Raw genomic sequence first — 20,719 nt, 5'->3', positions numbered from 1 at the left:
GTTTTTCCCTGTGAGACGCGCGTATGTTTGTGTGTGCGCGTGCGCGTGCGTGCGTCTCGCATGCAGACATATTTTCGGTTGCTCCAGGGAGCTATTAGTCACTCATCAATGTTGCATTCATTCATCTCATTTGGAAGCCGTGGAGCCACACAGAGGCCTTTAAAGACCCAACTCAAGGACACACTCGGGCTGCCTAGGCCTTAGGATTAGTGATTTCGCCGAGAAACAGCTTTAATACGCTTACAAAAAAAAGGAAGAAAATAGGCTCCCTATATTCCATCATGATTGATGTGCGTCTACCCGAGGCATATTATATGCTGGAGTCCGCCCCACACACACACACACACACACACACACACACACACACACACACACACACACACACACACACACACACACACACACACACACACACACACACACACACACACACACGGCAGGCCGTAAGTCTTGTGAAAATGTCCCGGGCAATGTCATTCTCGCTGTCACTCCGAAGGATAAGACTCATATAAGTCTCGGGGAAATCTCGTTCGCACTAAAAGGTGTTACCTGTCACTGGTTCATAATAGTTCTGTCTTAAACGGGTGGGGGGGGGGGGGGGGGGGGGGGACTGTCTGAGCAGCGTGGAGGAGTCCAGGGGATAACCATGAGAAGTGGTGGATATGATAGTAGCACTCCGACGACAACACCATTCTCGTCTCGCAGAACCTCCTTGTATCCAAATTAAATGAATCAATCTTTGTTTCCAGGTGACTGGCTTCAAAGTACCTACTTGTTAATTTGAAAAGACAACAGTTGGTGGCCCATAAAAACTGATGACGCAGTGGATTTATCTGAATGCGATATATCAAAACACCGCGCCTGCTGTTACTTTATGGCCCATCTTTAAATCACTCACTAAAAACCCTTATTTAGAGAGTTGTGCATTTTGTTCGAAGGCGTTTGCCAATATTAGGATTCTGCCCTTGTGCTTTTCACTGGCGTGTATTTTTTCGATGATTGGCGCGAGATAGAATCCAACTGTAGCAACGTGAGGACACCGGGCACACACACACGCACACACAACCGTAACACAATAGCAAGGTCTCAAGGACCTCAAAGTCCCATTCGGATTGACTTGTATGAATGTTGTTGTTTCAGGTGAGCTGTGTTAAAGCAACGGCTTCAGGGTTTTCATATCAAATACAACATGTGTATCTGACAAACTGTGCTACACGACAATATTGGACAATTCACAGCAACGACATAACAAAATGGAATATACATATGATGCAGTGACGATATATATAGATATATATATATATAACAAATACTGTGGTCTCTCTTAAGAGTGTGAAACGTGCATTGTTTTGACGTGCGTTCACTTATTTACGTCAAACATTGGCCTTCTAAAGAGCTTATAAAGCATTCAATTTGAATTTGCAAATTAAATACATTTGTTTTATTAAATGTAACTTTAGGTTTATGAGAGATGATAGTGTATGTGTTTAATTAGCAGCATTTGAGGATGAACTACACCTCATTCATAACAAGTCCAACCTGGTAATATATATATATATTTATCATTAGAATTGTGATGGTTTTGGTCATTGTTCCAGGCTCTTATTTTGAAATTCTACCAATGCTTTCAAAGACTCTTTAGTACAGCAATGTGGAGCAATTGGCAAGTATACAAAGAGGATGTGGCATATTGCACATACTCACAAACTCAAGTACAAGATTGATATCTACATTTATATCTCATTCTTTGCCATAACAAATGGTACTGTCAAGGTGTCACTGTTAAGGCTGTGAACATTTGTGCACTGTCAGAATCTTTTGTGGCATTGCTTCTGTTGGTAAATGCCTTTTTTTAGTCTTGGGTCCCAAAAAATGAGACATTGAAATCTCAAAGGGCTTATAGGGTACAGAAGAAGAGCCAGCGAGCACACTCCGCACACTCCATCTGTCTGTCAGATATATGCTTTTATAAATCTGTACTCCAAAGTGATCATCTACACGTCTAGAAAAGTGCACAAATATACCAAAGTCGGCTTACCTCATTGATCTGATCCAAAGTAAGGGTACAGAGTAACGAGAAGCGGGGGTCAGAAAGAGATACAGCACAGTGTTAAGTCAACAGCTTAAGAAGTCAACAGCTTAAAAAGGCACAGCCTGTGCCCATATGGTGAGCTCATTGTACAAAAGAAGGAGAGAGAATTATTAAAATGGGCATTGAGATACCCTGAGACAGAGTGAGCTCTATATATATATATATATATATTACACACACACACACACACACACACACACACACACACACACACACACACACACACACACACACACACACACACACACACACACACACACACACACACACACACCCACACCCACACCCAGGAACTGCGGACACTCACAGGGAACAAAACATAGAAATGAATCACTTTAGTCAAGTGAGAATGAGCTCGATTCGTCTCCACAAGAAGCCCGACCCGCCTTTATGGTGTCAAATTGGGGCTGGGGAGACAGCAAGGTGACAGCTTGATTGAGTGTGAGTGTGTGTGCGCGAGCGAGAGCACGCGCGAGCGAGAGGGAGAGAGTGGTCCTGCCTGCGTGTGTGTGTGTCTCCTTGCGGAAAGGGGGTGATGGTGCCTGGGTTTTTGTGCTTCTGCCGTGGAGCCTTTGGACTGCCTATTACACAACTGTGGTGTTCCAGTTGCGTGGGCCCAATGCAGGCCCGCAGGGCAGCCTGCCAACCAGCCACCTCAATGATGCTGGCTGCTGCAGCAACTAGCCTGGGAGGCTACATTAGTTAGCTTCACACCTCCGTGGTGTAAGTGTGGTGAATTGAAGATGAGGGGAAGACGGGAAAATGGGAGAGAGAGGCTTGGTGAGGGGAGACAAGAGTGAGATAAATAGGGAGAGAGAGAGAGAGAGAGAGGGAGAAATTAAATAAGGAGGCAATTAGAGAAGGCCTACCAATCCTTGATAATGTAATTAATTGTGCATAATTGGATCACTGAAAATGGACGTGATCCTTTTTCCAATGTAAGAAAGGCTGATAAACGCTGATAATGATATATAATCCCCCCATAACTTGAGATGTTTGTGAACATACATTAATAAGCGGTCATAGGATGGGCAGGTTAAAGTAGATTACACCGGTTAGCCGAGTAGATTTACTTATTAGTTTCTGATCACTTGATTCAGAACTCTTTTTATGAATACGTTCCCTTGAACATCCAATCAAATCCCAAACCCACAAATCCCAAAGCCCCTATTCCAGTTTGCCCTTCTATTAGGTGTGTGTGTGTGTGTGTGTGGCTGTGACATTTGCTTAATAAAGTTCAAGATAATAACCTGAACAAAAATGACAAATGTCCTTATGTCCTAAAGCCTGTTGTTAGACTATCAGCGTCTTATTACATCATCCATTTTCATTGCTGTTTTTATTGCATTACACACTGTTATTGCGCTATGCACAGTTAAATACTATGATGGCATCAATAATGAAGACCGGCGAGATGAATAAAAGACAGAATGAAAAGTGAGGGATGAGAATGGAAAATGAAAAGGAGAAATTGAAGCCTGTTTAATGCGGCACTTGGGAATGAGGAATGGCGGGTGGTGATGGACTACGGAAAATGTCTTGGCACTTGCACTGACTGCTGAAGGACAGGCTGCTGAATGACTTGCTGTCTAATGACTGGCTGGTTGAGTGCCTGATGAATAATTGCGGCTGAATGACTTGTTGCCTAATGACTGGCTGCTGAATGACTGGCTGGTGGACTGTCTGCTGAATGACTGCTGAATGACCGGCTAGTGAATGATGGTCCACTGAATCACTTGCTTCTGAATGACTGGCTGTCGACTGCCTGCTGAATCACTTGCTGCTGAATGAATGGTTGCTAAATGACTGGTTGCTGAATGACTTCCTGCTGAATGACTGCCTACTGAATGACTGGCTGGTCGACTGGCTGGTGAATGCTGGCTGCTGATTGACTGCCTACTGAATGACTGCCTACTGAATGACTGGCGGGTGGACTGCCTGCTGGTGACTTGCTGCTGAATGACTGGCTGGTGGACTGCCTGGTGGACTGGCTCTCACAGGGCTGGATAGCTGGCACCATGGCCGATGACATGATTGGTTGATTGGTAATTGGCGGGGTGGTTAACAAGATAATCGACTGGTTGTTTTATTGGCTGGCTGGCGATGAACTGGCCGACTAGCCTCTCGCTAAATGGTGGGTCGGCGCGGCCGGCTGACCGGCTGGATGCCTGCAAAGTGTACGGCGGCTGAACGGTGGGTGGGCGGCCGTTAAGTGTCCGATGTATCATTGGTTGGTGTAGCTGTTGAACGGCTGGTTGTTGACTGGCAGGCGTGGCCGGCTGGGGATTGGCCGTCGGCTGATTGGCTGTGCTGGCTGAGCGGGGGACGGTGAGGGGGAGCAGCAGAGTGCTGCTGCCCGCCTTAATGAGAGAGGCAGTGTGCGCGGTGAGCAGGAGCCGCCTGGTGCCAGGTGTCAGATTACAGTGGCTGCTGTGTGACAGTCTCCTTAGGAGAGCAGCGCTACCCCAGGCTAATCGGACCGGATGCAGACCGGGGGGGGGGGATGGGGGGGGGGGAGGCAGCACATCGCCGCGCTGTCATCTCTCACTCTTTTTTGCACTTAACTTTTCAAGCCATTGCTTCTCACGTTGGCCCTACCGCGTCTATGCGGTCTCTGAGGGGGGAACTGGAGCGGCATGATGTGAAACACACACACACACACACACACACACACACAAACACACACACACACACACACACACACACGTATGTACGCAAAAGCAGATGCACAAACAAGTACAACACGGCGCCAGTGCAAATGTGCCATCACTACGAGACAACAAGAAACAGATGAACGACAAAACAAATCACACTGTAAACGCATCGAGACGGGGGACATTAACAATTCATCATAAAAGTGCATCTGGGGAGAAACAAAACAGTTCTGCTGAGCTGCAGCAAACACCAGGGGAGAACAGGAGATAGAGAGCGAGACGGGGGGGGGAGAGGAGAGCAGGGGAGACGGGGGGAGAGAGGTGGAGGCAGAGAGGTGGAGGGGAGAGAGCGAGAGAGATGGAGGGGGTGAGAGAGAGACAGACAGCAAGTGAGGAGAGGAAGGGAGTGAAAGAATGAGAGTTAGAGAGAGAGAGAGAGAGAGAGAGAGAGGGAAATGGAAAACAGAATTCTATCACTGACAGATGAGGAAGTAACAACCATCAATACAAAAATCACAGGAAACTCAACACACACACACACACACACACACACACACACACACACACACACACACACACACACACACACACACACACACACACACACACACACAGAGAGAGACAAAGCCCACCATATTTGGACCGGCGCCTGGAGAAAAAAATAACTTTCACCAAGGGCAGCAGACCTATCTCCCTGCAAGGAAACTCCCAAGGTTGTTTTAAATAGCAATCCCTCCCCAAGGCTGGACTTGGGAAGACAACAAGGGGGGATGGGGGGGGGTGACGGCGCGACAGGACAGGACAGGATGCTGTGTTTTAGCCCCTCCACCTTTACCTCGTACTCCTCCTTGAAGCCGTAGCCCTCGGAGCACTTCATCTGGGTGATGTGCTGCAGGAGGTCGGCCACGCGGATGGCCGGGTGCAGCTGGCCCGTCTGGTAGGGCACGTCCACGGGCTCCCGCTTCCGCAGCGACGAGTGGGTGTGGGACTGCACCAGGCTGCTGGTGTCGCTGCCCATGGTCTGGCTCTCGTCTGCTTCGGGACGGACGGACGGACGGACGGAGGGAGGAAAGGGTTGGGGGGAGGCGGGTTGTTCGGAGATAAAAAGGCAGGAGTCAGGATGGGTGGTTGGGGTTTCATCAGTGTATCGTTACAGGTGTGTGTGTGTGTGTGTGTGTGTGTGTTTGTATGTGTGTGTGTGTGTGTGTGTGTGTGTGTGTGTGTGTGTGTGTGTGTGTGTGTGTGTGTGTGTGTGTGTGTGTGTGTGTGTGTGTGTGTGGCCGATTGATAGGGGTGACATAATGCCCTGTCACGGTAGAATGGTCTTAATGCTACACCGCTATTGTTATGTGCCGTTTAATGAGGGCGCCCCCCTAAACATAGCTGCTGCTAAACGTAGCCGCTAATGGTAGCTGCCGTTGTAATTGCTCGGGGGGGGGGGGGGGTGCCGGGGGGGCTTGCCTCACATGCACCCTGAGCACTGAGGATATTAAGGTCCTTTCACACTCAAAATCACTCAAAATCGCCTTATTTTTTAGCAATCTTCAAGCGGGTTGGTGTCCGACATAGGTCAGACGAGTGTTTTTATTCTTTTTATTATCATTGCCACGAACACCAGAAACATGCTTGAAAATTGCTTAAAAATCCGGGCGATTTCGAGTGATTCTGAGTGTAAAGGGACCGCAGCACCATCGACGTTCATTCAATCAGGTTACCCCGTGGCACGATGGCGGCGGCATTGACGCAGACGTTCCACTGAACAGCTCAGCTCAGGTGTTATCTAGTCACAATATATATCTATGAGGACGTAGCGCTCAGTCTCAGAGTCCGGCCCTGTCTCTCACATGAGGAAGTGCACTTCCCGACAGAAGGCTTAAGACTCATTTACCGCTGTAGACCCATTATGTCAAGCCCATCCCGATTGGTAAACAAGCCCCTTGTAAAGTCAGTGATCTCTCTGTTATGGATGGTCACAACAAACACGACATCATTGAGTAATAGGATGAGTCAATGCAGTGGGGAAGGTTTGGGGTCCGTCCGTCTCGATGTGTGTGTGTGTGTGTGTGTGTGTGTGGCCGGGAGAAAGCGCTTTTTTCTCTACAACCGGCCTCTTAACTGGCAAAGTGTGGCCTCTTGGTAGTGCACTTACTATATTAGGGTTATGCTGTTAAGATAGTACCCACTAAGTGATGGGTGGGAGGGGGGCGGACTCCGAAGAGCCCGGGGGGGGGGGGGGGGGGGGGGTGGGAGGGTAGCATGGCGAGAGAGCATAAAGACTCATAAAGAGGCTGTACGAGTTTTTTATTCCCCATTATATTTTGGCGAGTGTTGGGGGCACAGCCCCCCCCCCCCCCCCCCCCACTAGAACCCACGGTGAGTGGCAGAAGCGAGGGGGGGTCGGTATGTATACATGGAGGGACGGGGGCGGGAGGAGGAGGAGGGTAGGAGGGGGGGAGGAATGGGGGAGAGCGGGGGGTGCGGTGGGGCAGACCAGAGAAGCGTGTGGCAGCAGGCAGCGTGGAAAGCGGCACGCAAACACACACACACGCACACACACAGACACACAACGTCGGATTCCCCCCAAACCGAGACCCCCTCCACCCGAATAAATTACAACGGAAGAAAAATGAAACCACAACATTAACCTCCCGCCGACTGTATAACGATATCAATACTAATAATAGTAATAATAATTACAAGGGAACGACATAGAGGGTGGGGGTTGGAGATGACAGGAGGATGCATGGGGCAGGAGGGGTGATGCTGCAGTATTATGGGCACTGTACTGTGATCATGCTAGGCTAATGGTTTCGGTGGGCAGGAAGGCAGAGGGCGGTGGGATGCTGACATGTCCGGGGCCCATGCAGTGATGTCATGGTGTCCATGTCAGAAGCAGCCGTTTCTTATGCTTTTGGTTTTCTTTTTGGTTTCTTTTTTTTTTTCTTTTTTTTTTTTCTTACGCTTTGGCCTGCTTGCTGAGCAAACACCACCTCCTTCCACCACCCCCAAACAACCCAGGGCCCATTTGGGGGTAAAAACTTACCATTAATGGGGACTTTTTAGATAGCAGATACATAAGAGGTTAAGTGTTTGGAGAGAGAGAGAGAGAGAGAGAGAGAGAGAGAGAGAGAGAGAGAGAGAGAGAGAGAGAGAGAGAGAGAGAGAGAGAGAGAGAGAGAGAGAGAGAGAGAGAAAGAGAGACAGAGAGAGACAGAGAGAAAGAGATAGAGAGCGAGAGAGCGAGAAAAAGTGAACGAGAGAAACAGAGAGGGAAGGAGAAGAGAAAGAGAGAGGGGGTAAGCAACAATACAGCACGAGAAGAACCTGTCACAGTAAAGTAATGGTCCAGAGAGCTAGGCTACAGGGCCGCTCCCATGCCCCCCCCTGTACAAAGTGGCCAAGTCATAGCCTTTAGGTGGGGGGAGATTGGGGGTGCGATGGTGGGGTTGTTAAGTTGGATGGATGGGGGGGAGGGGCAGGTTCATCAGTGCAAGACAAAAATGAAATAAATAAACAAGGGAAACAAGCATGTAATGGAGGTGGGGATATGGAGGGGGGGGGGGGAACAAACTAAAACAACGACAAAAAGGCCACTGAAGGGGAGTCCGGTTTCTTACGCGTGGGACTATCCTGATACTATCTGGGGTCCTTAAGGTCTGCTGTCATGTGCACGTCTCGCCGTCACGAGCCTGGGCCGTGATTTCCCGCAGGGCGGGCGAGGACAACCGCGCACCTCATAAGGGCAACCAGGAGGACAACCAGAGAGGCCGGGCGCTCGCTCCGCCTGTCGCTTGTAATCGCCGCTGACGGGGCCGACCTGAAACACGGCGGGCCCCCCGTCACGACCGCGAGTGGGTAACCTTCCCCGGCGCGCCTTAATCTCATGTTAATTGTCCCACGCCTCATTAATTTGTGAGCGGACCATACGCACGCTGTCCCCACGACAGGCAGGACGCCAGAGCGTCAGAGGTCGTAGTGTTGAGAAGATAAATAAATAAATTTGAGATACAAAAAATACATATTGTAGTATTTTGTTGAAGGGAAAAAGGGGGGCGATTTCACAGAGTATTTCGGGGGGGGAACAATAGAGAGAGCGTTGCGCTGGGTGTTTTCTCCCGTCGTGGCCTGCAGTAGTGAATTATTGCTGCACCAGTGCCCCACTTAGGAGCCATGGTCTTCTGCGCTCAGTCTGACGCTACACTGCTGCTGCTGCTGCTGCTCTGCATGCTCCAACAAAGGCCAGCAATAATTAACGCAGAAAAACTAAATGCTCTTTATTATTCTGCTTTATCACCGAGCAAGACGGATAAACACGGGTGGGGAAGGAAACAAAACAAACAACAACAACAGCAACGGGGAGGAGAAAAAAAAGACGCAACGTAACAATTGGGTCACTAGAGTTTAGCCACAGGCAAGAGGTTGTGGGGGGGGGGACATTAAAAAGAATAATAGAAAAGGTTGTTGTTTTGGAGGGGAGAGGGGGGCGGGTGAGGGGGGTAGAATGCACAGCGGAGAGAGGGGCAGGGGGGGAGGTAGAGGTGGAGGGGGGTGGAGGTGGAGGTGATTGAGGGGCATCACGTTATTCTAGAGTCCTTAGATATTCTGACCATGACACTATTTACATATCCTCGTTCATTTCTGTGGAGGCGTGGTGGTGGGGGGGTCGTTGAGACAGAGAGAGAGGGAGAGAGAGAGAGAGAGAGAGAGGGAGAAAGAGAGAGAGAGCGAGAGCGAGAGCGAGCGAGAGAGAGATATGGGTTGCTTCCTACCTCAGTCTCTCACCCATTCGCTTCTCTTCCATGTGTCTGTGTGTAACGCTGCCGCCCTCTGCACAGTAGCATATACTGCGCATACCACACCCCTTCCTCCACGCCCAACCGCCCCCCCCCCTCCCCCCCCTACCCGGCCGCCCACATCCAGGCCACACGTCTGGTCCATGCATATGAGAGGTCAAACGATGTTAAGTGACGTCACACGCAACGACAAACGCAAACGCGGATGGGATGCAGTGAAGCCAGCCTCCGCCCCCCCCAATCCCCCCCTCCCCCCCGAGGGAGCCCCTTGCTATGATGATGGGGGAGAAGTGGGGTACTGAAGGGAGGGTTAGGGGTTGTCATGTGTGTGGGGGGGGGGGAGGGGGGATGCAGGCAGGTATGGTGGTGAGGAAGCAGTTCTCCAGTGAAAAGAGCCCAACCAAAACCAAAGGGAGGGAATGATGGTTTCAGCTCGGATTGCCTGTGCGATCAAACGCTTGCGAGACTTGCTAATGTAGTGCAGTACTTTGTAACATTGTGGACACCTTTACATTTCTACGGGAAAAGTACAAAGAGATAAATATTGAATACGATCCAAAGCCCGTGGGGGAACAAAGCAGAACGTGTCTCACCTAGAATCGCAGTTGGCACAAATGGATCAGCTCCTACCCGACATGAGAGGTGGAGGTGGAGAGAGGGAAGAGAATTTTAATGAATGAATAACAATTAAAACACAAACATTCTTTAAAAAAAACTACCATTAATACAATTGACACTTTCTTTCGATCACGCAAAAATCGGAATAAATTCAGATAATTCATATATTTGACCGGAAACTCTCACAGATGATTGTTAGTATTTTCCCTTGACAAGGAACAATAACACCAACATAATAAAGAGCTAAACAAATGATAAAACATTTGGGTAACTGGTAACATTAAGGACAACCAAGTCAATGTAGCAAAAGGTTGACATGATATTAATCAATTGAATCGTTTTCATGCATTGGAATATGGGTAAAGTACTACACTAAAGAAGATCTCACTGGAAAACTCGTCAGCATTTTCATGGATTCATGGTGAGGATTACAGATGCAATATCATGGAGCTGTTTCCGTTGGTTATAAAGTTTTACCTGGGTAGTAAGTGTTGGGGGGAATGGAGGTAGTCAGAGTGTTGGATTTCGGCAGCGTGAAGGAGGAAGGCGAAGACCCAGCTGTGAACAGAAATGAACACGGCGTAAAAAGACATCAACGGAACAATTCAAACCTGCTTAATAGGACTAAAGATACACTGAACCGTTCCCGAAGACAGGACAAGTGGTTCTCTGGGCAGAGGTTACAGCCAAGCTCAAATGATGGCAGTGCAATGCCGACAGAGCAAATGTCCACGTTAAGAGTGTAGTCCTGTATGTTTATAGCCTTTAAGCAGGCGTTCTGCTACACACTGCGAGTGTTGTTGGCTTTAGGAGGGTCAAATCAGGGACAGAAGGTGAACCGCTGGTACATCCTTTTTTTCCAGGACTGTTGAGACTGTTTGTCTCGAAGACTGTGCCCCAAAGTGACAGAGAGAGACGCAGGGTTAATAATCAGCGGTGACAGACAGTTAAGGAAGGTCACTGCATCTTTGGGGCTCATTCCCCCCCCCAGCATTCTGGGCGAATTAATCTGTTGGTTGTGACTTTTGGGAATTATACCAGGTCGGGACCCTGGATGAAGGTTTAGCCGGGCTGTCCATCATCTGTGCGGTTTGTTTAAGAGCGGCGATGGAGATAATGAGTGGCTTAGCGTGCCATAGTGACCTATGTATGTATGTATGTATGTATGTATGTTTGTGTTCATCTTGAAAACCTGGTTATTTTGGGGGTACGACCCGCGTTAAGCCGTGGTGGAAATGGGTAGCGATAATGGACACAGAGACCTGGGATTTCACAAGGTGCTTGTTGGGGTTTCCTTAAGCAGCGATTATTGATCATGGGACACACACCGTTTCTGCCAGCCCATGCAAAACAATGTATTTACTCATCTGTTAACAAAGATGGCACACCGTGAAAAAGTTATTATTTTGTTAAGGTTATTCAATAATTAAGGTTGTTGACCAGATTTAGTTTTTTATCCTTTTTCAGGCTAACGGAAATTAAACGTGAAAAACTGGATTTGCTCATATACAAATACTTTAAGGGATATAAATGAAGCCCTTGTATTATGGTGAGAGAGATTATGAAATTAGAGGATTCTGTATCCATCCAAACGAACGCAGATCTTTTCATGTTGTCTGGAGTCTGAAGTGTATGTGAAGTAGTAACAGCGTTAGTCTGAGCAGCTCAAATGTGACTCCCATGTAAATGAGCGCCAGTATTATAATTCAATGGCAGTATAAAACGTTAAGAGCGTTTTTAAACCCGAATCTCACGAGCCCCCCTGAAAAAAAAAAGAGAAAAGAAACGCTGCAGGCTTTAAAGTAGGAGAAGAAGAAAAAACCCGCACAGACATACATCAAAACAAAGGGATATAAATGACCAGTGTTGAAAGCCTCTCTGTAACACATTCTCTTTCTAAATGGGATCTGTGAAACTCCGATGCGTTGATGAAAAAAAGAACTTAAACTTTTACAATTTCAAATAAAAACCAGTAAGCGGGACAGAGATAACTTTTTTTGGAGGGGGGGGGGGGGGTTGTTAAAGCGGCGGAGGCATCCCCGGCCCGTACCTCGCCCGTTGAGCGTCAGGCTGCACTCGCTGCGTGCGTTGAGTGTGAGCGCACACTCGCTGCGGGCGGTGAGCGTGTGGTTGTGTGTGTCCATGAAGGACAGCGCCTCGTCGCAGTTGGTGCCCTGCTCCGTGTAGCTCTTGTCCATGGAGTTGACCATCACCGTCATTTCCTGCCGTGTGCTGTTCATCGTTTCCTTGCGCTTCTTCGCCAGCTTCCTGCACGGGTTCGAGCCCCAGTGGACGCACAAGGGAGGGAGAGAGGGAGGGAGAGAGGGGTAGAGAGGGGGAGAGAGAGAGAGAGAGAGAGAGAGAGAGAGAGAGAGAGAGAGAGAGAGAGAGAGAGAGAGAGAGAGAGAGAGAGAGAGAGAGAGAGAGAGAGAGAGAGAGAGAGAGAGAGAGAGAGAGAGAGAGAGAGAGACATGATTATTCCCTGCTCTCCTGGACTGGCACCAGGGTATAGGATGCAATGGAAAGATACTGTTGTTTAAGGAAAATACAACAAAATAAGTAACTATAAGGTCTGTGATATACACTGTAGATAAATAGTATCTTAAAAGGATGATGAGAGCTATAAGGGCCATTAAGGAGAACTTGCTGACAAATATAGGCCGCCTATGTTTATAAAGAACGATCCATGAGTTGTTATATAATCTTTGCATAAGAATTGCACACGGAGGGAAGAGGATGACGGATAAAGGCGGTTAGCTCCCCGTAAATAGCCCACAGTGTATTACGGGAGGCCCATGGCTCTTCTGGTCACATTGTTTGATTAGAATTAAATACCGTACTCTGGGGCCGACGCTGGGAAAGGTGTGGCACCCTAACCCAAATACATCAGCGGTATTGATGATTTAAAATTAGCCGCACTGTTCTGAGCGGGCTGGGGATGGGGAGATTCACCAGTGAACTAAAACAGTCAACCTGCTTTTATTGACCTACTTCAATTTAATGTACTGCAGCCGTGAAATATGTGCCCTTGTTAGAGTAACGCAACGGAAAAGTTTGTGGAGGGAATACGCACACAAACGCACGTCAGCACACTTTGTGTTGGTCACGGAAATACCCACTAACCAGGACCATCACAACACACACACACACACACACACACACACACACACACACACACACACACACACACACACACACACACACACACACACACACACACACACACACACACACGAGAACACCACTTTGCACTGATTTCCGTCTTCTATTGATGTGTCCTGACCCGATCCTTGCAGAAACTCAAACAAGCAAAGTAATCCTGGGTGCTTCCAGGCCATGATCAGGGATGAATCCTAAACCGACCCCCCCCCCACCCCACCCCCTGAAAAAAAATAAAAGCCAATCTGCGCGGGAGGGACTTTGCAGTGGGCACAGCCGCGGCGCATCGCTTTATGGCCGCGGGCGGAGGCAGGGCGGGAGGTGAATAACGAATGAGGCTGCGGCGCCGTGCACACTGCCCGGCCCCCCTACTTTGTAGCTCTCAGCGTGACCCCTCAGCCCGCTGACGCTGTGGCGGGTTTTTGTTTGTCTCTTGTTCTTGCTCTTCTCTGGGAGCGTCGGCCGCGGGCCTTAATGGCTACGGCTCACCCGTCGTGTTGTTTTTCGCAAAAAACATCCTCTGTTTATTCAATTCCGTGGGTGCCTCGTGCCATATGGCGGCGGGTGCCCCGCGGGCCTTCAAACAACTGCAGTCGTTTTGCCTCTGAAGGCCGCGGCGTGGGGCTAATAGTGGGGAATCGCTTTCTCCCGGCGGCTGAATGACAAAGTGGTGACGTCCCCCCGTTCTGTGGGAGCCGCTACCTCGTCTTTAATATGCAATTAGCGCCGAAACAAAATGGCAATCATGTCTATATCTCTCTCTCGCTCTTTTTCCAACCCCCCCCCCCCAAGCATCGTTTATAGTATAATCGAGAGGAGAGGAAGACGAGGAGAGGAAGACGAGAGGAGAGGAAGACGAGAGAGGCCTCGAGCAAGGGATGGCACGAGGAGGAAGATCAAGAAACCGCTTATTTTTATACCTCAGCCCAAACTAGTTTTTATTCGACTATGTTTATGCGCATCTCGTGTGTGTTTCGGCTTCTCTGCCCTTCTGCTAGTCGTGTTCCTGATCCGTTGTGATGTTTCCTTTTCCGTTGGACTTGGACCATGGCGCCAGCGTGCGGCAAACACATACAGGAGCAGCGGGACGGCCACGGTGCGGCGCAAGGCCGGTCGGCGTGGGCGTGACGATGAAGATTAATTGGCGTGCCATTTTACCCCTCGTTCGTCTGTACGAGAAGAGGAGGGGGGGAGAAGAGCGCCGGCGTGATAGATGGCTGTATTACAGCGTCTGATGCGGCGAGCCACAGAGAACAAGCATGTGTACAGGAGGAGTTGTTTGCGTGTTGACGCCACAGGGCCATTCATCATGTTCCCCAGGAGTTAGCCTAGCCGCGTACGCACGGGGGGAACAGCAGCCATCGTCGGCGCGTCCCAATTCGCTGGCCTGAGCGCTTGGCTTCAAAACAGAGAGAGAGACAAAAAAAAAAGGGAAAACCCGACGGAAAGTTGCTCTAAACGGCGCCGCCGGTATGTCACGCTGGGAGTGCGCCTGGGACTAGAAAGAGAGAGAGTAACAGATGAAAGCTATGACTGTAGAATCGAAATAGATGGAGATGAGGCTTCAGGTAACTATATCAGGCGGGTCTCATTAGAGAGCATGCCTCCGGTTCTGCCCTAGCCTAGCTCCGATCTGAGCGAACACAACAGACATCCTAACTGCGATAGTTGAGCGAGAACATAAGGAGGGGGTAGAGGGGAATGTCTCCGAGATTGTGTGTGTGTGAGATGGCGTGTGTACGACGCCTCCCGCCGAACACGCCGACAAACAACGACGCCTCCCGCCGAACACGCCGACAAACAACGAACACAAAGACGCACGCGGACGCGCGCGCGCATCTTTGTATTCGTTGTTTGTCGGCGTGTTCGGCGGGAGGCGTCGTCACCGCGGCAACAGCTTCTGAAAAGCGCAGGCGCTTCAAAAACCTCGTGCTCAGCGTGGCGGCCTCGTTCCCGTGCCAGAGATCAGTGTACACAGGGCACCATGCGACGCGGAGACAAAAGGAGGCTTCATTAGATGACTTTAACGCGCCCGACGCCGTGTTTGCGTGTTTGCTAACCGCCAGACGCCTGACTGACATGCAGCCAGGAGTCAGTGGCAGACGCTCCTTTGAAAACAAAACATAATCTGTGCGGGGAGGGGGGGGGGGGGGGGGGATTCAGATCTTCGAATTTTGTGACACGGTTCCAACAATCTTCCGTTCTCTCGTCGCCAAGTTCGCTTATTCACTCTGCATCTGTCACTCATCCGTGGACCCAAAGATCAGACATTCTTTGACCAATCTGTTCATTATTTGCAATTATCCATTCACTTCCTTGAACATATCTTTTCAGAAATTCAAAAAGAAACGATTTCGGTGCCTCTGTCTGTATGAGTTTGGGCGTGCACAGTTAAGGAGATGTATTGTCCCTGATGCTGCAAACATATTTGTTAAGTTGCCAGCCTCATTGCTTCTGCTAGGAGATGTATTGTCAATGAAGCCGCTAATACATCTGCTAAATTGTTGGTTCTGCTAATATATTTTTTAGTGCGTGTGTGTGTGTATGTGTGATTGTGTGCTTGTGCGTGCGCGCGTGTGTGTGTGTGTAGGGTAACATAATGAAGAGCCTTGAGAGCGTAGTCATTTCTATGCCCCCCCCCCTCAAAGAAAAGATGGCATTGAGCAGGGAAGCTACGAGAGCCGTCTCTATTTGAGAGAGCCGCCCTGGTGAAAGAGGCGCCCTGGTGAAAGAGGCTCACGTCGGAGGAAATAAAGAAATATATACTCCTATCGTTAAACTATAAACCAACTATTCATGTGTTTTCAAATCCAACCGTCAACAATATAAAGTGCGGTTCTTGGTGGCTACATGACGGGAAGTGGATATTTATTGGTTAGTAAAACCTGTATGTGGTTTACAACCTTCCTTAACAACACACACTGTATATATAATCATGTTGGGGAAACAAATTTGATATATAGAGTACAGAGTACAATTTGTGAGCTCCTTCCGGACTACGACATTTTCCAGACAGGTTATAATGAAGCACAGCAGAGATGTGATCTTTCCTGATTGGATATAGTGGGAGTCACTCCTGCTTACAAGAGTCATCTGGATTGATATTGAATTAAAATAGCCACCTGACATGCCACACAGCTACAAAAAAAACGCCTAAATAGATTCACAAAACGCAGAATGTGGGCATAATTTACTATTGTTCTTTAGTGATGGAAGAAGGGCCACATTTAACCATCAAGTACCGTCTTTGATACTGGAAGTGTTGGATTGAACATAGCTGCTTTTCCCCATGAAAATAACGGCCTGATATTTGGTTAATTAATTATGTCATGTGGGAAGCTCAACAAGTGTGAGTTATTTCAAAATGCGATATTCCCATTAGTTTAAGCAAACTTGCTGTGATATCAGTATCGTGAATGCCTTTTAATATCTGGTGGCTGACAGGAAAGCTGACAAATCGATTTCAGGGTTTTCTTTGTAAACAATCATGTGAAAAAGTCGCACTGCGTTGAGATATCTTGGTTTTATGCCTCTTCGATGGATTATGGAATTGTTCTTGTGATGACAAACGTCTAATTCATACACTTCTCTGCAGAGTGAACCCTCCACAAGTCATCCAACATTTATTCCCCATCCCTTACCACAGCCATCTAAAAATACTGCTGAATGAGTGCACATCATTCCAAAACAATCATATTGTTGTGACTAAAGCAAACTGGTCTAGCCTATACTTAATACTTTATTAAAGGTGTTGTGGGTACCATTACCGCGCTAATCAATTGAGTGTAATTTGTTTGGAATGCCAAAGCCATCTGTCAGCCAATAGTGAGTGAAATGCTCTGTTAGATCCATCTGTTTCTAGTCTGCCTCTATATGGGAGAATATAGATTAAGGCCCGCTCCCTGCTCACGTCTGATCAATCGTGCCATCTCTTCCCTGATTGGTTCTTGGAATCCCTCTTGCCTGTCAATCACAAGGTGTGGGAATGCAACACTTCTGAATGGCGGAGAGGTGGCTGTTTTGTTTCAAAATCTTGCCCTATTTTGCTTTTTCTCTCTCTTCTACAACTCTCGAGTTTCACCGACTAGGGGTTGGAGTCCCGGGGAATGGACCAGGTTCATTGAGGGCCGGGTTGGAGTCCCGACGTGGGTACCAGAGACATGAACTTTGAAGGGTTTGAGACCCGAGTTCGGTCTGGGTAAGAGTCCTAGAATCCGGGTTGGAGGGTACCAGAGAGACTGTTGATCGGATCTTAAATACATTGCACTTTCTAAAATGCTTTTTTAACTCTGCCTTTATTTTCTATCAATTGTACTCATTTTTTGCACATGTTTTCTTTTACCTATCTATTATTTTATTTTATCGTATGACAATGTTTATATGTGTCCCAGGGAAGGGTTTGTGTTCCTTCCTCTTGCCTCGACAGCCTGCACCTTATTAGCATGCGACACGTGTAGGTGCAACAAATGTGCATGGCTTGTTCCAATTAATGGGATCCTTACTGCTGCCTCGCAAGGTTCAATGAAGGTGTTTGCCCGGAGCACATTGTGTTGTACAAGGCAAGTTCAGTGGGCTTCACGCAACGACACATGCTGAACAGAGGCTATTAGGGGATGTAGCGGTGTGTAGGCTTGGATCAGGCCCGGGCCGAAACAATGGGGATGTTCAACTAGTAAAAGTTCTGACACCAGTCTTTATGTGCAGTAGCAGGTATTTGAAACGTTGGGGGTTGGGACGTGAGTGATACAACGAAAACTTCTGTTTCGATGAATAGCACATGGAGTAATGATGTAAATAAAATGAACTTCAGATGAGATGTTGCTGACGCTCATCTTGTGCGAAATCTGAGTCCAGATTTCGCAACCTTCCACCGAAACAGGGAGTAAAATTTAGCGTTGAAGGAACACGTCGCTTGAGTGCACACTCCCAAACAGCGCACGTGAACCGCATGTGCAACCCTACATTGGTCTGCCGCGACTGACCCTGCAGGGCAGCCGGGATTAGCGACACGGGCTCGACCGCCGTCCTCGTTATCGACCACCCGAGAACCTTTACTCAATCCAATCAACTTCACCGATAACTCCCGGGAGAGATGTAGAGACGTACACATATATATGAAGAATATCCGGGGCGGCCGCCGGGTACGCAACACGCCAGGGGCAACCATCTCTAAAAAACAAAACACACGATGTTACCGCTGCATCGCATGAATAATAAAACAGCTAACGAGCCGACTGTGGCCGCGCGCAGGCGTGATTGGTCAGATGGTTGAAGAATATATGGATACCCAGCACGGTATTGGGGCTGCTCTGCGGTAACGAGGCATGTGATCTGATGCGTCTGGTAGAGACACAATCACACACCGTCCACTCCCTCTGCCCTCTTGATCCCCCCCCCCCCCCCCCCCCCCGCGTCCCCAGAGGCAGTGGACGCGGCCCACCTGATTAAAGAAACGAGAGGCCGATGCATTGGATCGAACATGCAAGTGCATCTCTAATGAGCGTGCTGAGCGACACTTGTATGACATGCAACAGCGGGCCGGTACGTGTACGTGTGTGTGTGTGTATGTGGGTACGTGTGTGTGAACGTGTGTGTGTACGTGTGTGTGATGTATGTGTGTGTGTGCCGTGGGAGTGGAGTCCCCTGGCAAAATACGTAAAGTGCATATTTTGGTGCACTGCCTGATGCTCTCTTGCCTTGAAAAGACTTGTTTGATGAATGCATCAGAGCATTAATGGTGTCCATCAATCATGGAGGTGTTGCGCTCCCGAGGCTGTCAACAAGGCTGCGGTAAAAGTGCAGATGAACGCCACTGCGGAGTCCCTTGGGGGAGATGGTGGGTTTTAAGGGTTCCCCATGCATAATTTATTAAAAACATATACATGTTTGCGTATTTTTACGCATAATGTCTAGAGAGGACATTTCGTTTTTTCTCTGGATACAAAAGGAAAGGGAAAACGTGACGATATCCAAACAAAATGGTTCACTTCAACACTTTGGTGGTTGGAGCCAGACCTGACCCGAAATCGACCATCTTAAAGAGTGCTTTCGGAATCCATGAAGCCTGTTTCTGATAGTGGGAATGATACTACAGCCAAATTATCTTTTTTTTTCCCACTGAAGAGAAAAGGTATTTTTAGTAATATCCCTGGCTTGTAATTTGTATAATTGCCCATATGCTGAAATTCTAATATTGGCACTGATGAGAAATCAAGGCCCAAATGGTTTCGATGGTGCCATGAGGCATTGTAACGCAATCAGCGTCTAGGGATATTAACATACAAGCAACAAGGCTCAAAACCACAGTCTATACTCAAAGATCCCACTGAGCTCTCATTAAGCGCGATACTCTGAATGTTTGAGTGACAAACAACTGAACAAAATACACATGGAGCAGATATTCAAAATGTGTGGTTTCTGACTGACATTCCTAAGGCTTTTGTGTACCCTATTGGTGTACCATGACTGAAGTATGCTGGTAACACTATACAATGAGGATAAACCAAAGTAGCATCAACATAGGGGCTAGGGTTTGGGTTAGTGTTTTCGTCTCATTACATTACATAATTAGTAAATGATAACTAGACCATCAGGTAACTGTTAATTAAATAATGTTTAATTAATGTATCCTTATTGAGAAGGTTTTACCAGTCGTTTTTAGCACCACAGAACCTGTAAAGACTCGAGCAAAGCCAGCACCATTCATATTGTTATACATAGTATTGTACCGAAAAATTCAAACATGGATCCCAACAATGTCATCGTCAAACGGGGACGCATCAAGTTGTAGATCAATGCATAGTGACAGCTGAGGCGGCGTTGAAATGACAAGAGCAACAAGAGACCAACATTTCTGGCATTGCAGTTGGTTTCATCTACCATCTACCGGTAAAATACTGGTAGAATTGCTATAATAAATGACAACAATGGCGAGACATATCTTTTATTTTTAGCGTTCACCGCTAAAAATACAAGACATTGAGGCAATGTCCTACGAGGAGCTATGCAACAACGCAACAGTGCTCGGTACCATATAACCCGCTTCTGACCGAGACCTGCCCATACACACACACACACACACACACACACACACACACACACACACACACACACACACACACACACACACACACACACACACACACACACACACACACACACACACACACACACACACACACCGCTTTAGAGACACGCTGCACTCATTAGGGCCCTCTGTTTCGGAAAGGCTGAGCTCCACGATGATGAGTGACATTCGGCGTGTTCAAGCCTCCGACTCGTCTTCTCCAGGTGTATCCCCGAAACGTTCCCCTTTGAAGCCAGAGCTGCATTGTGTACCCCCGCCAGCAGCCACCCCGCCTCAACCCCTCCCCTTGATCGCAGACATCTCATAACAGATTAGC

The 20,719-nt window shown here is 48.2% G+C and overlaps 1 protein-coding gene across 9 annotated transcripts in view; it reads right to left on the bottom strand.

Annotated features, from left to right (window-relative positions):
* LOC115549080 (receptor-type tyrosine-protein phosphatase mu) overlaps positions 1-20,719 on the bottom strand; it is a 164,997-nt gene that overhangs the window by 36,611 nt on the left and 107,667 nt on the right. For 4 of the 9 annotated variants that reach the window (XM_030364081.1, XM_030364084.1, XM_030364087.1 and 1 more), the window contains 6 exons: positions 12,208-12,425; positions 10,635-10,715; positions 10,133-10,165; positions 7,790-7,801; positions 5,582-5,781; positions 2,039-2,047 (listed from right to left, as the gene is read on the bottom strand). In XM_030364081.1, the coding sequence (XP_030219941.1) occupies positions 2,039-2,047; positions 5,582-5,781; positions 7,790-7,801; positions 10,133-10,165; positions 10,635-10,715; positions 12,208-12,425 (553 nt within the window). The remainder of the gene's footprint in view (positions 1-2,038; positions 2,048-5,581; positions 5,782-7,789; positions 7,802-10,132; positions 10,166-10,634; positions 10,716-12,207; positions 12,426-20,719) is intronic. The other 5 variants (XM_030364086.1, XM_030364089.1, XM_030364082.1 and 2 more) reach the window with 4 other exon arrangements.

Source organism: Gadus morhua, chromosome 8 (assembly GCF_902167405.1).
Source record: "Gadus morhua chromosome 8, gadMor3.0, whole genome shotgun sequence".
Taxonomy (NCBI): domain Eukaryota; kingdom Metazoa; phylum Chordata; class Actinopteri; order Gadiformes; family Gadidae; genus Gadus; species Gadus morhua.
The sequence above is the reverse complement of the archived record's forward strand: the minus strand, read 5'-3'. Positions and strand labels throughout refer to the sequence as shown.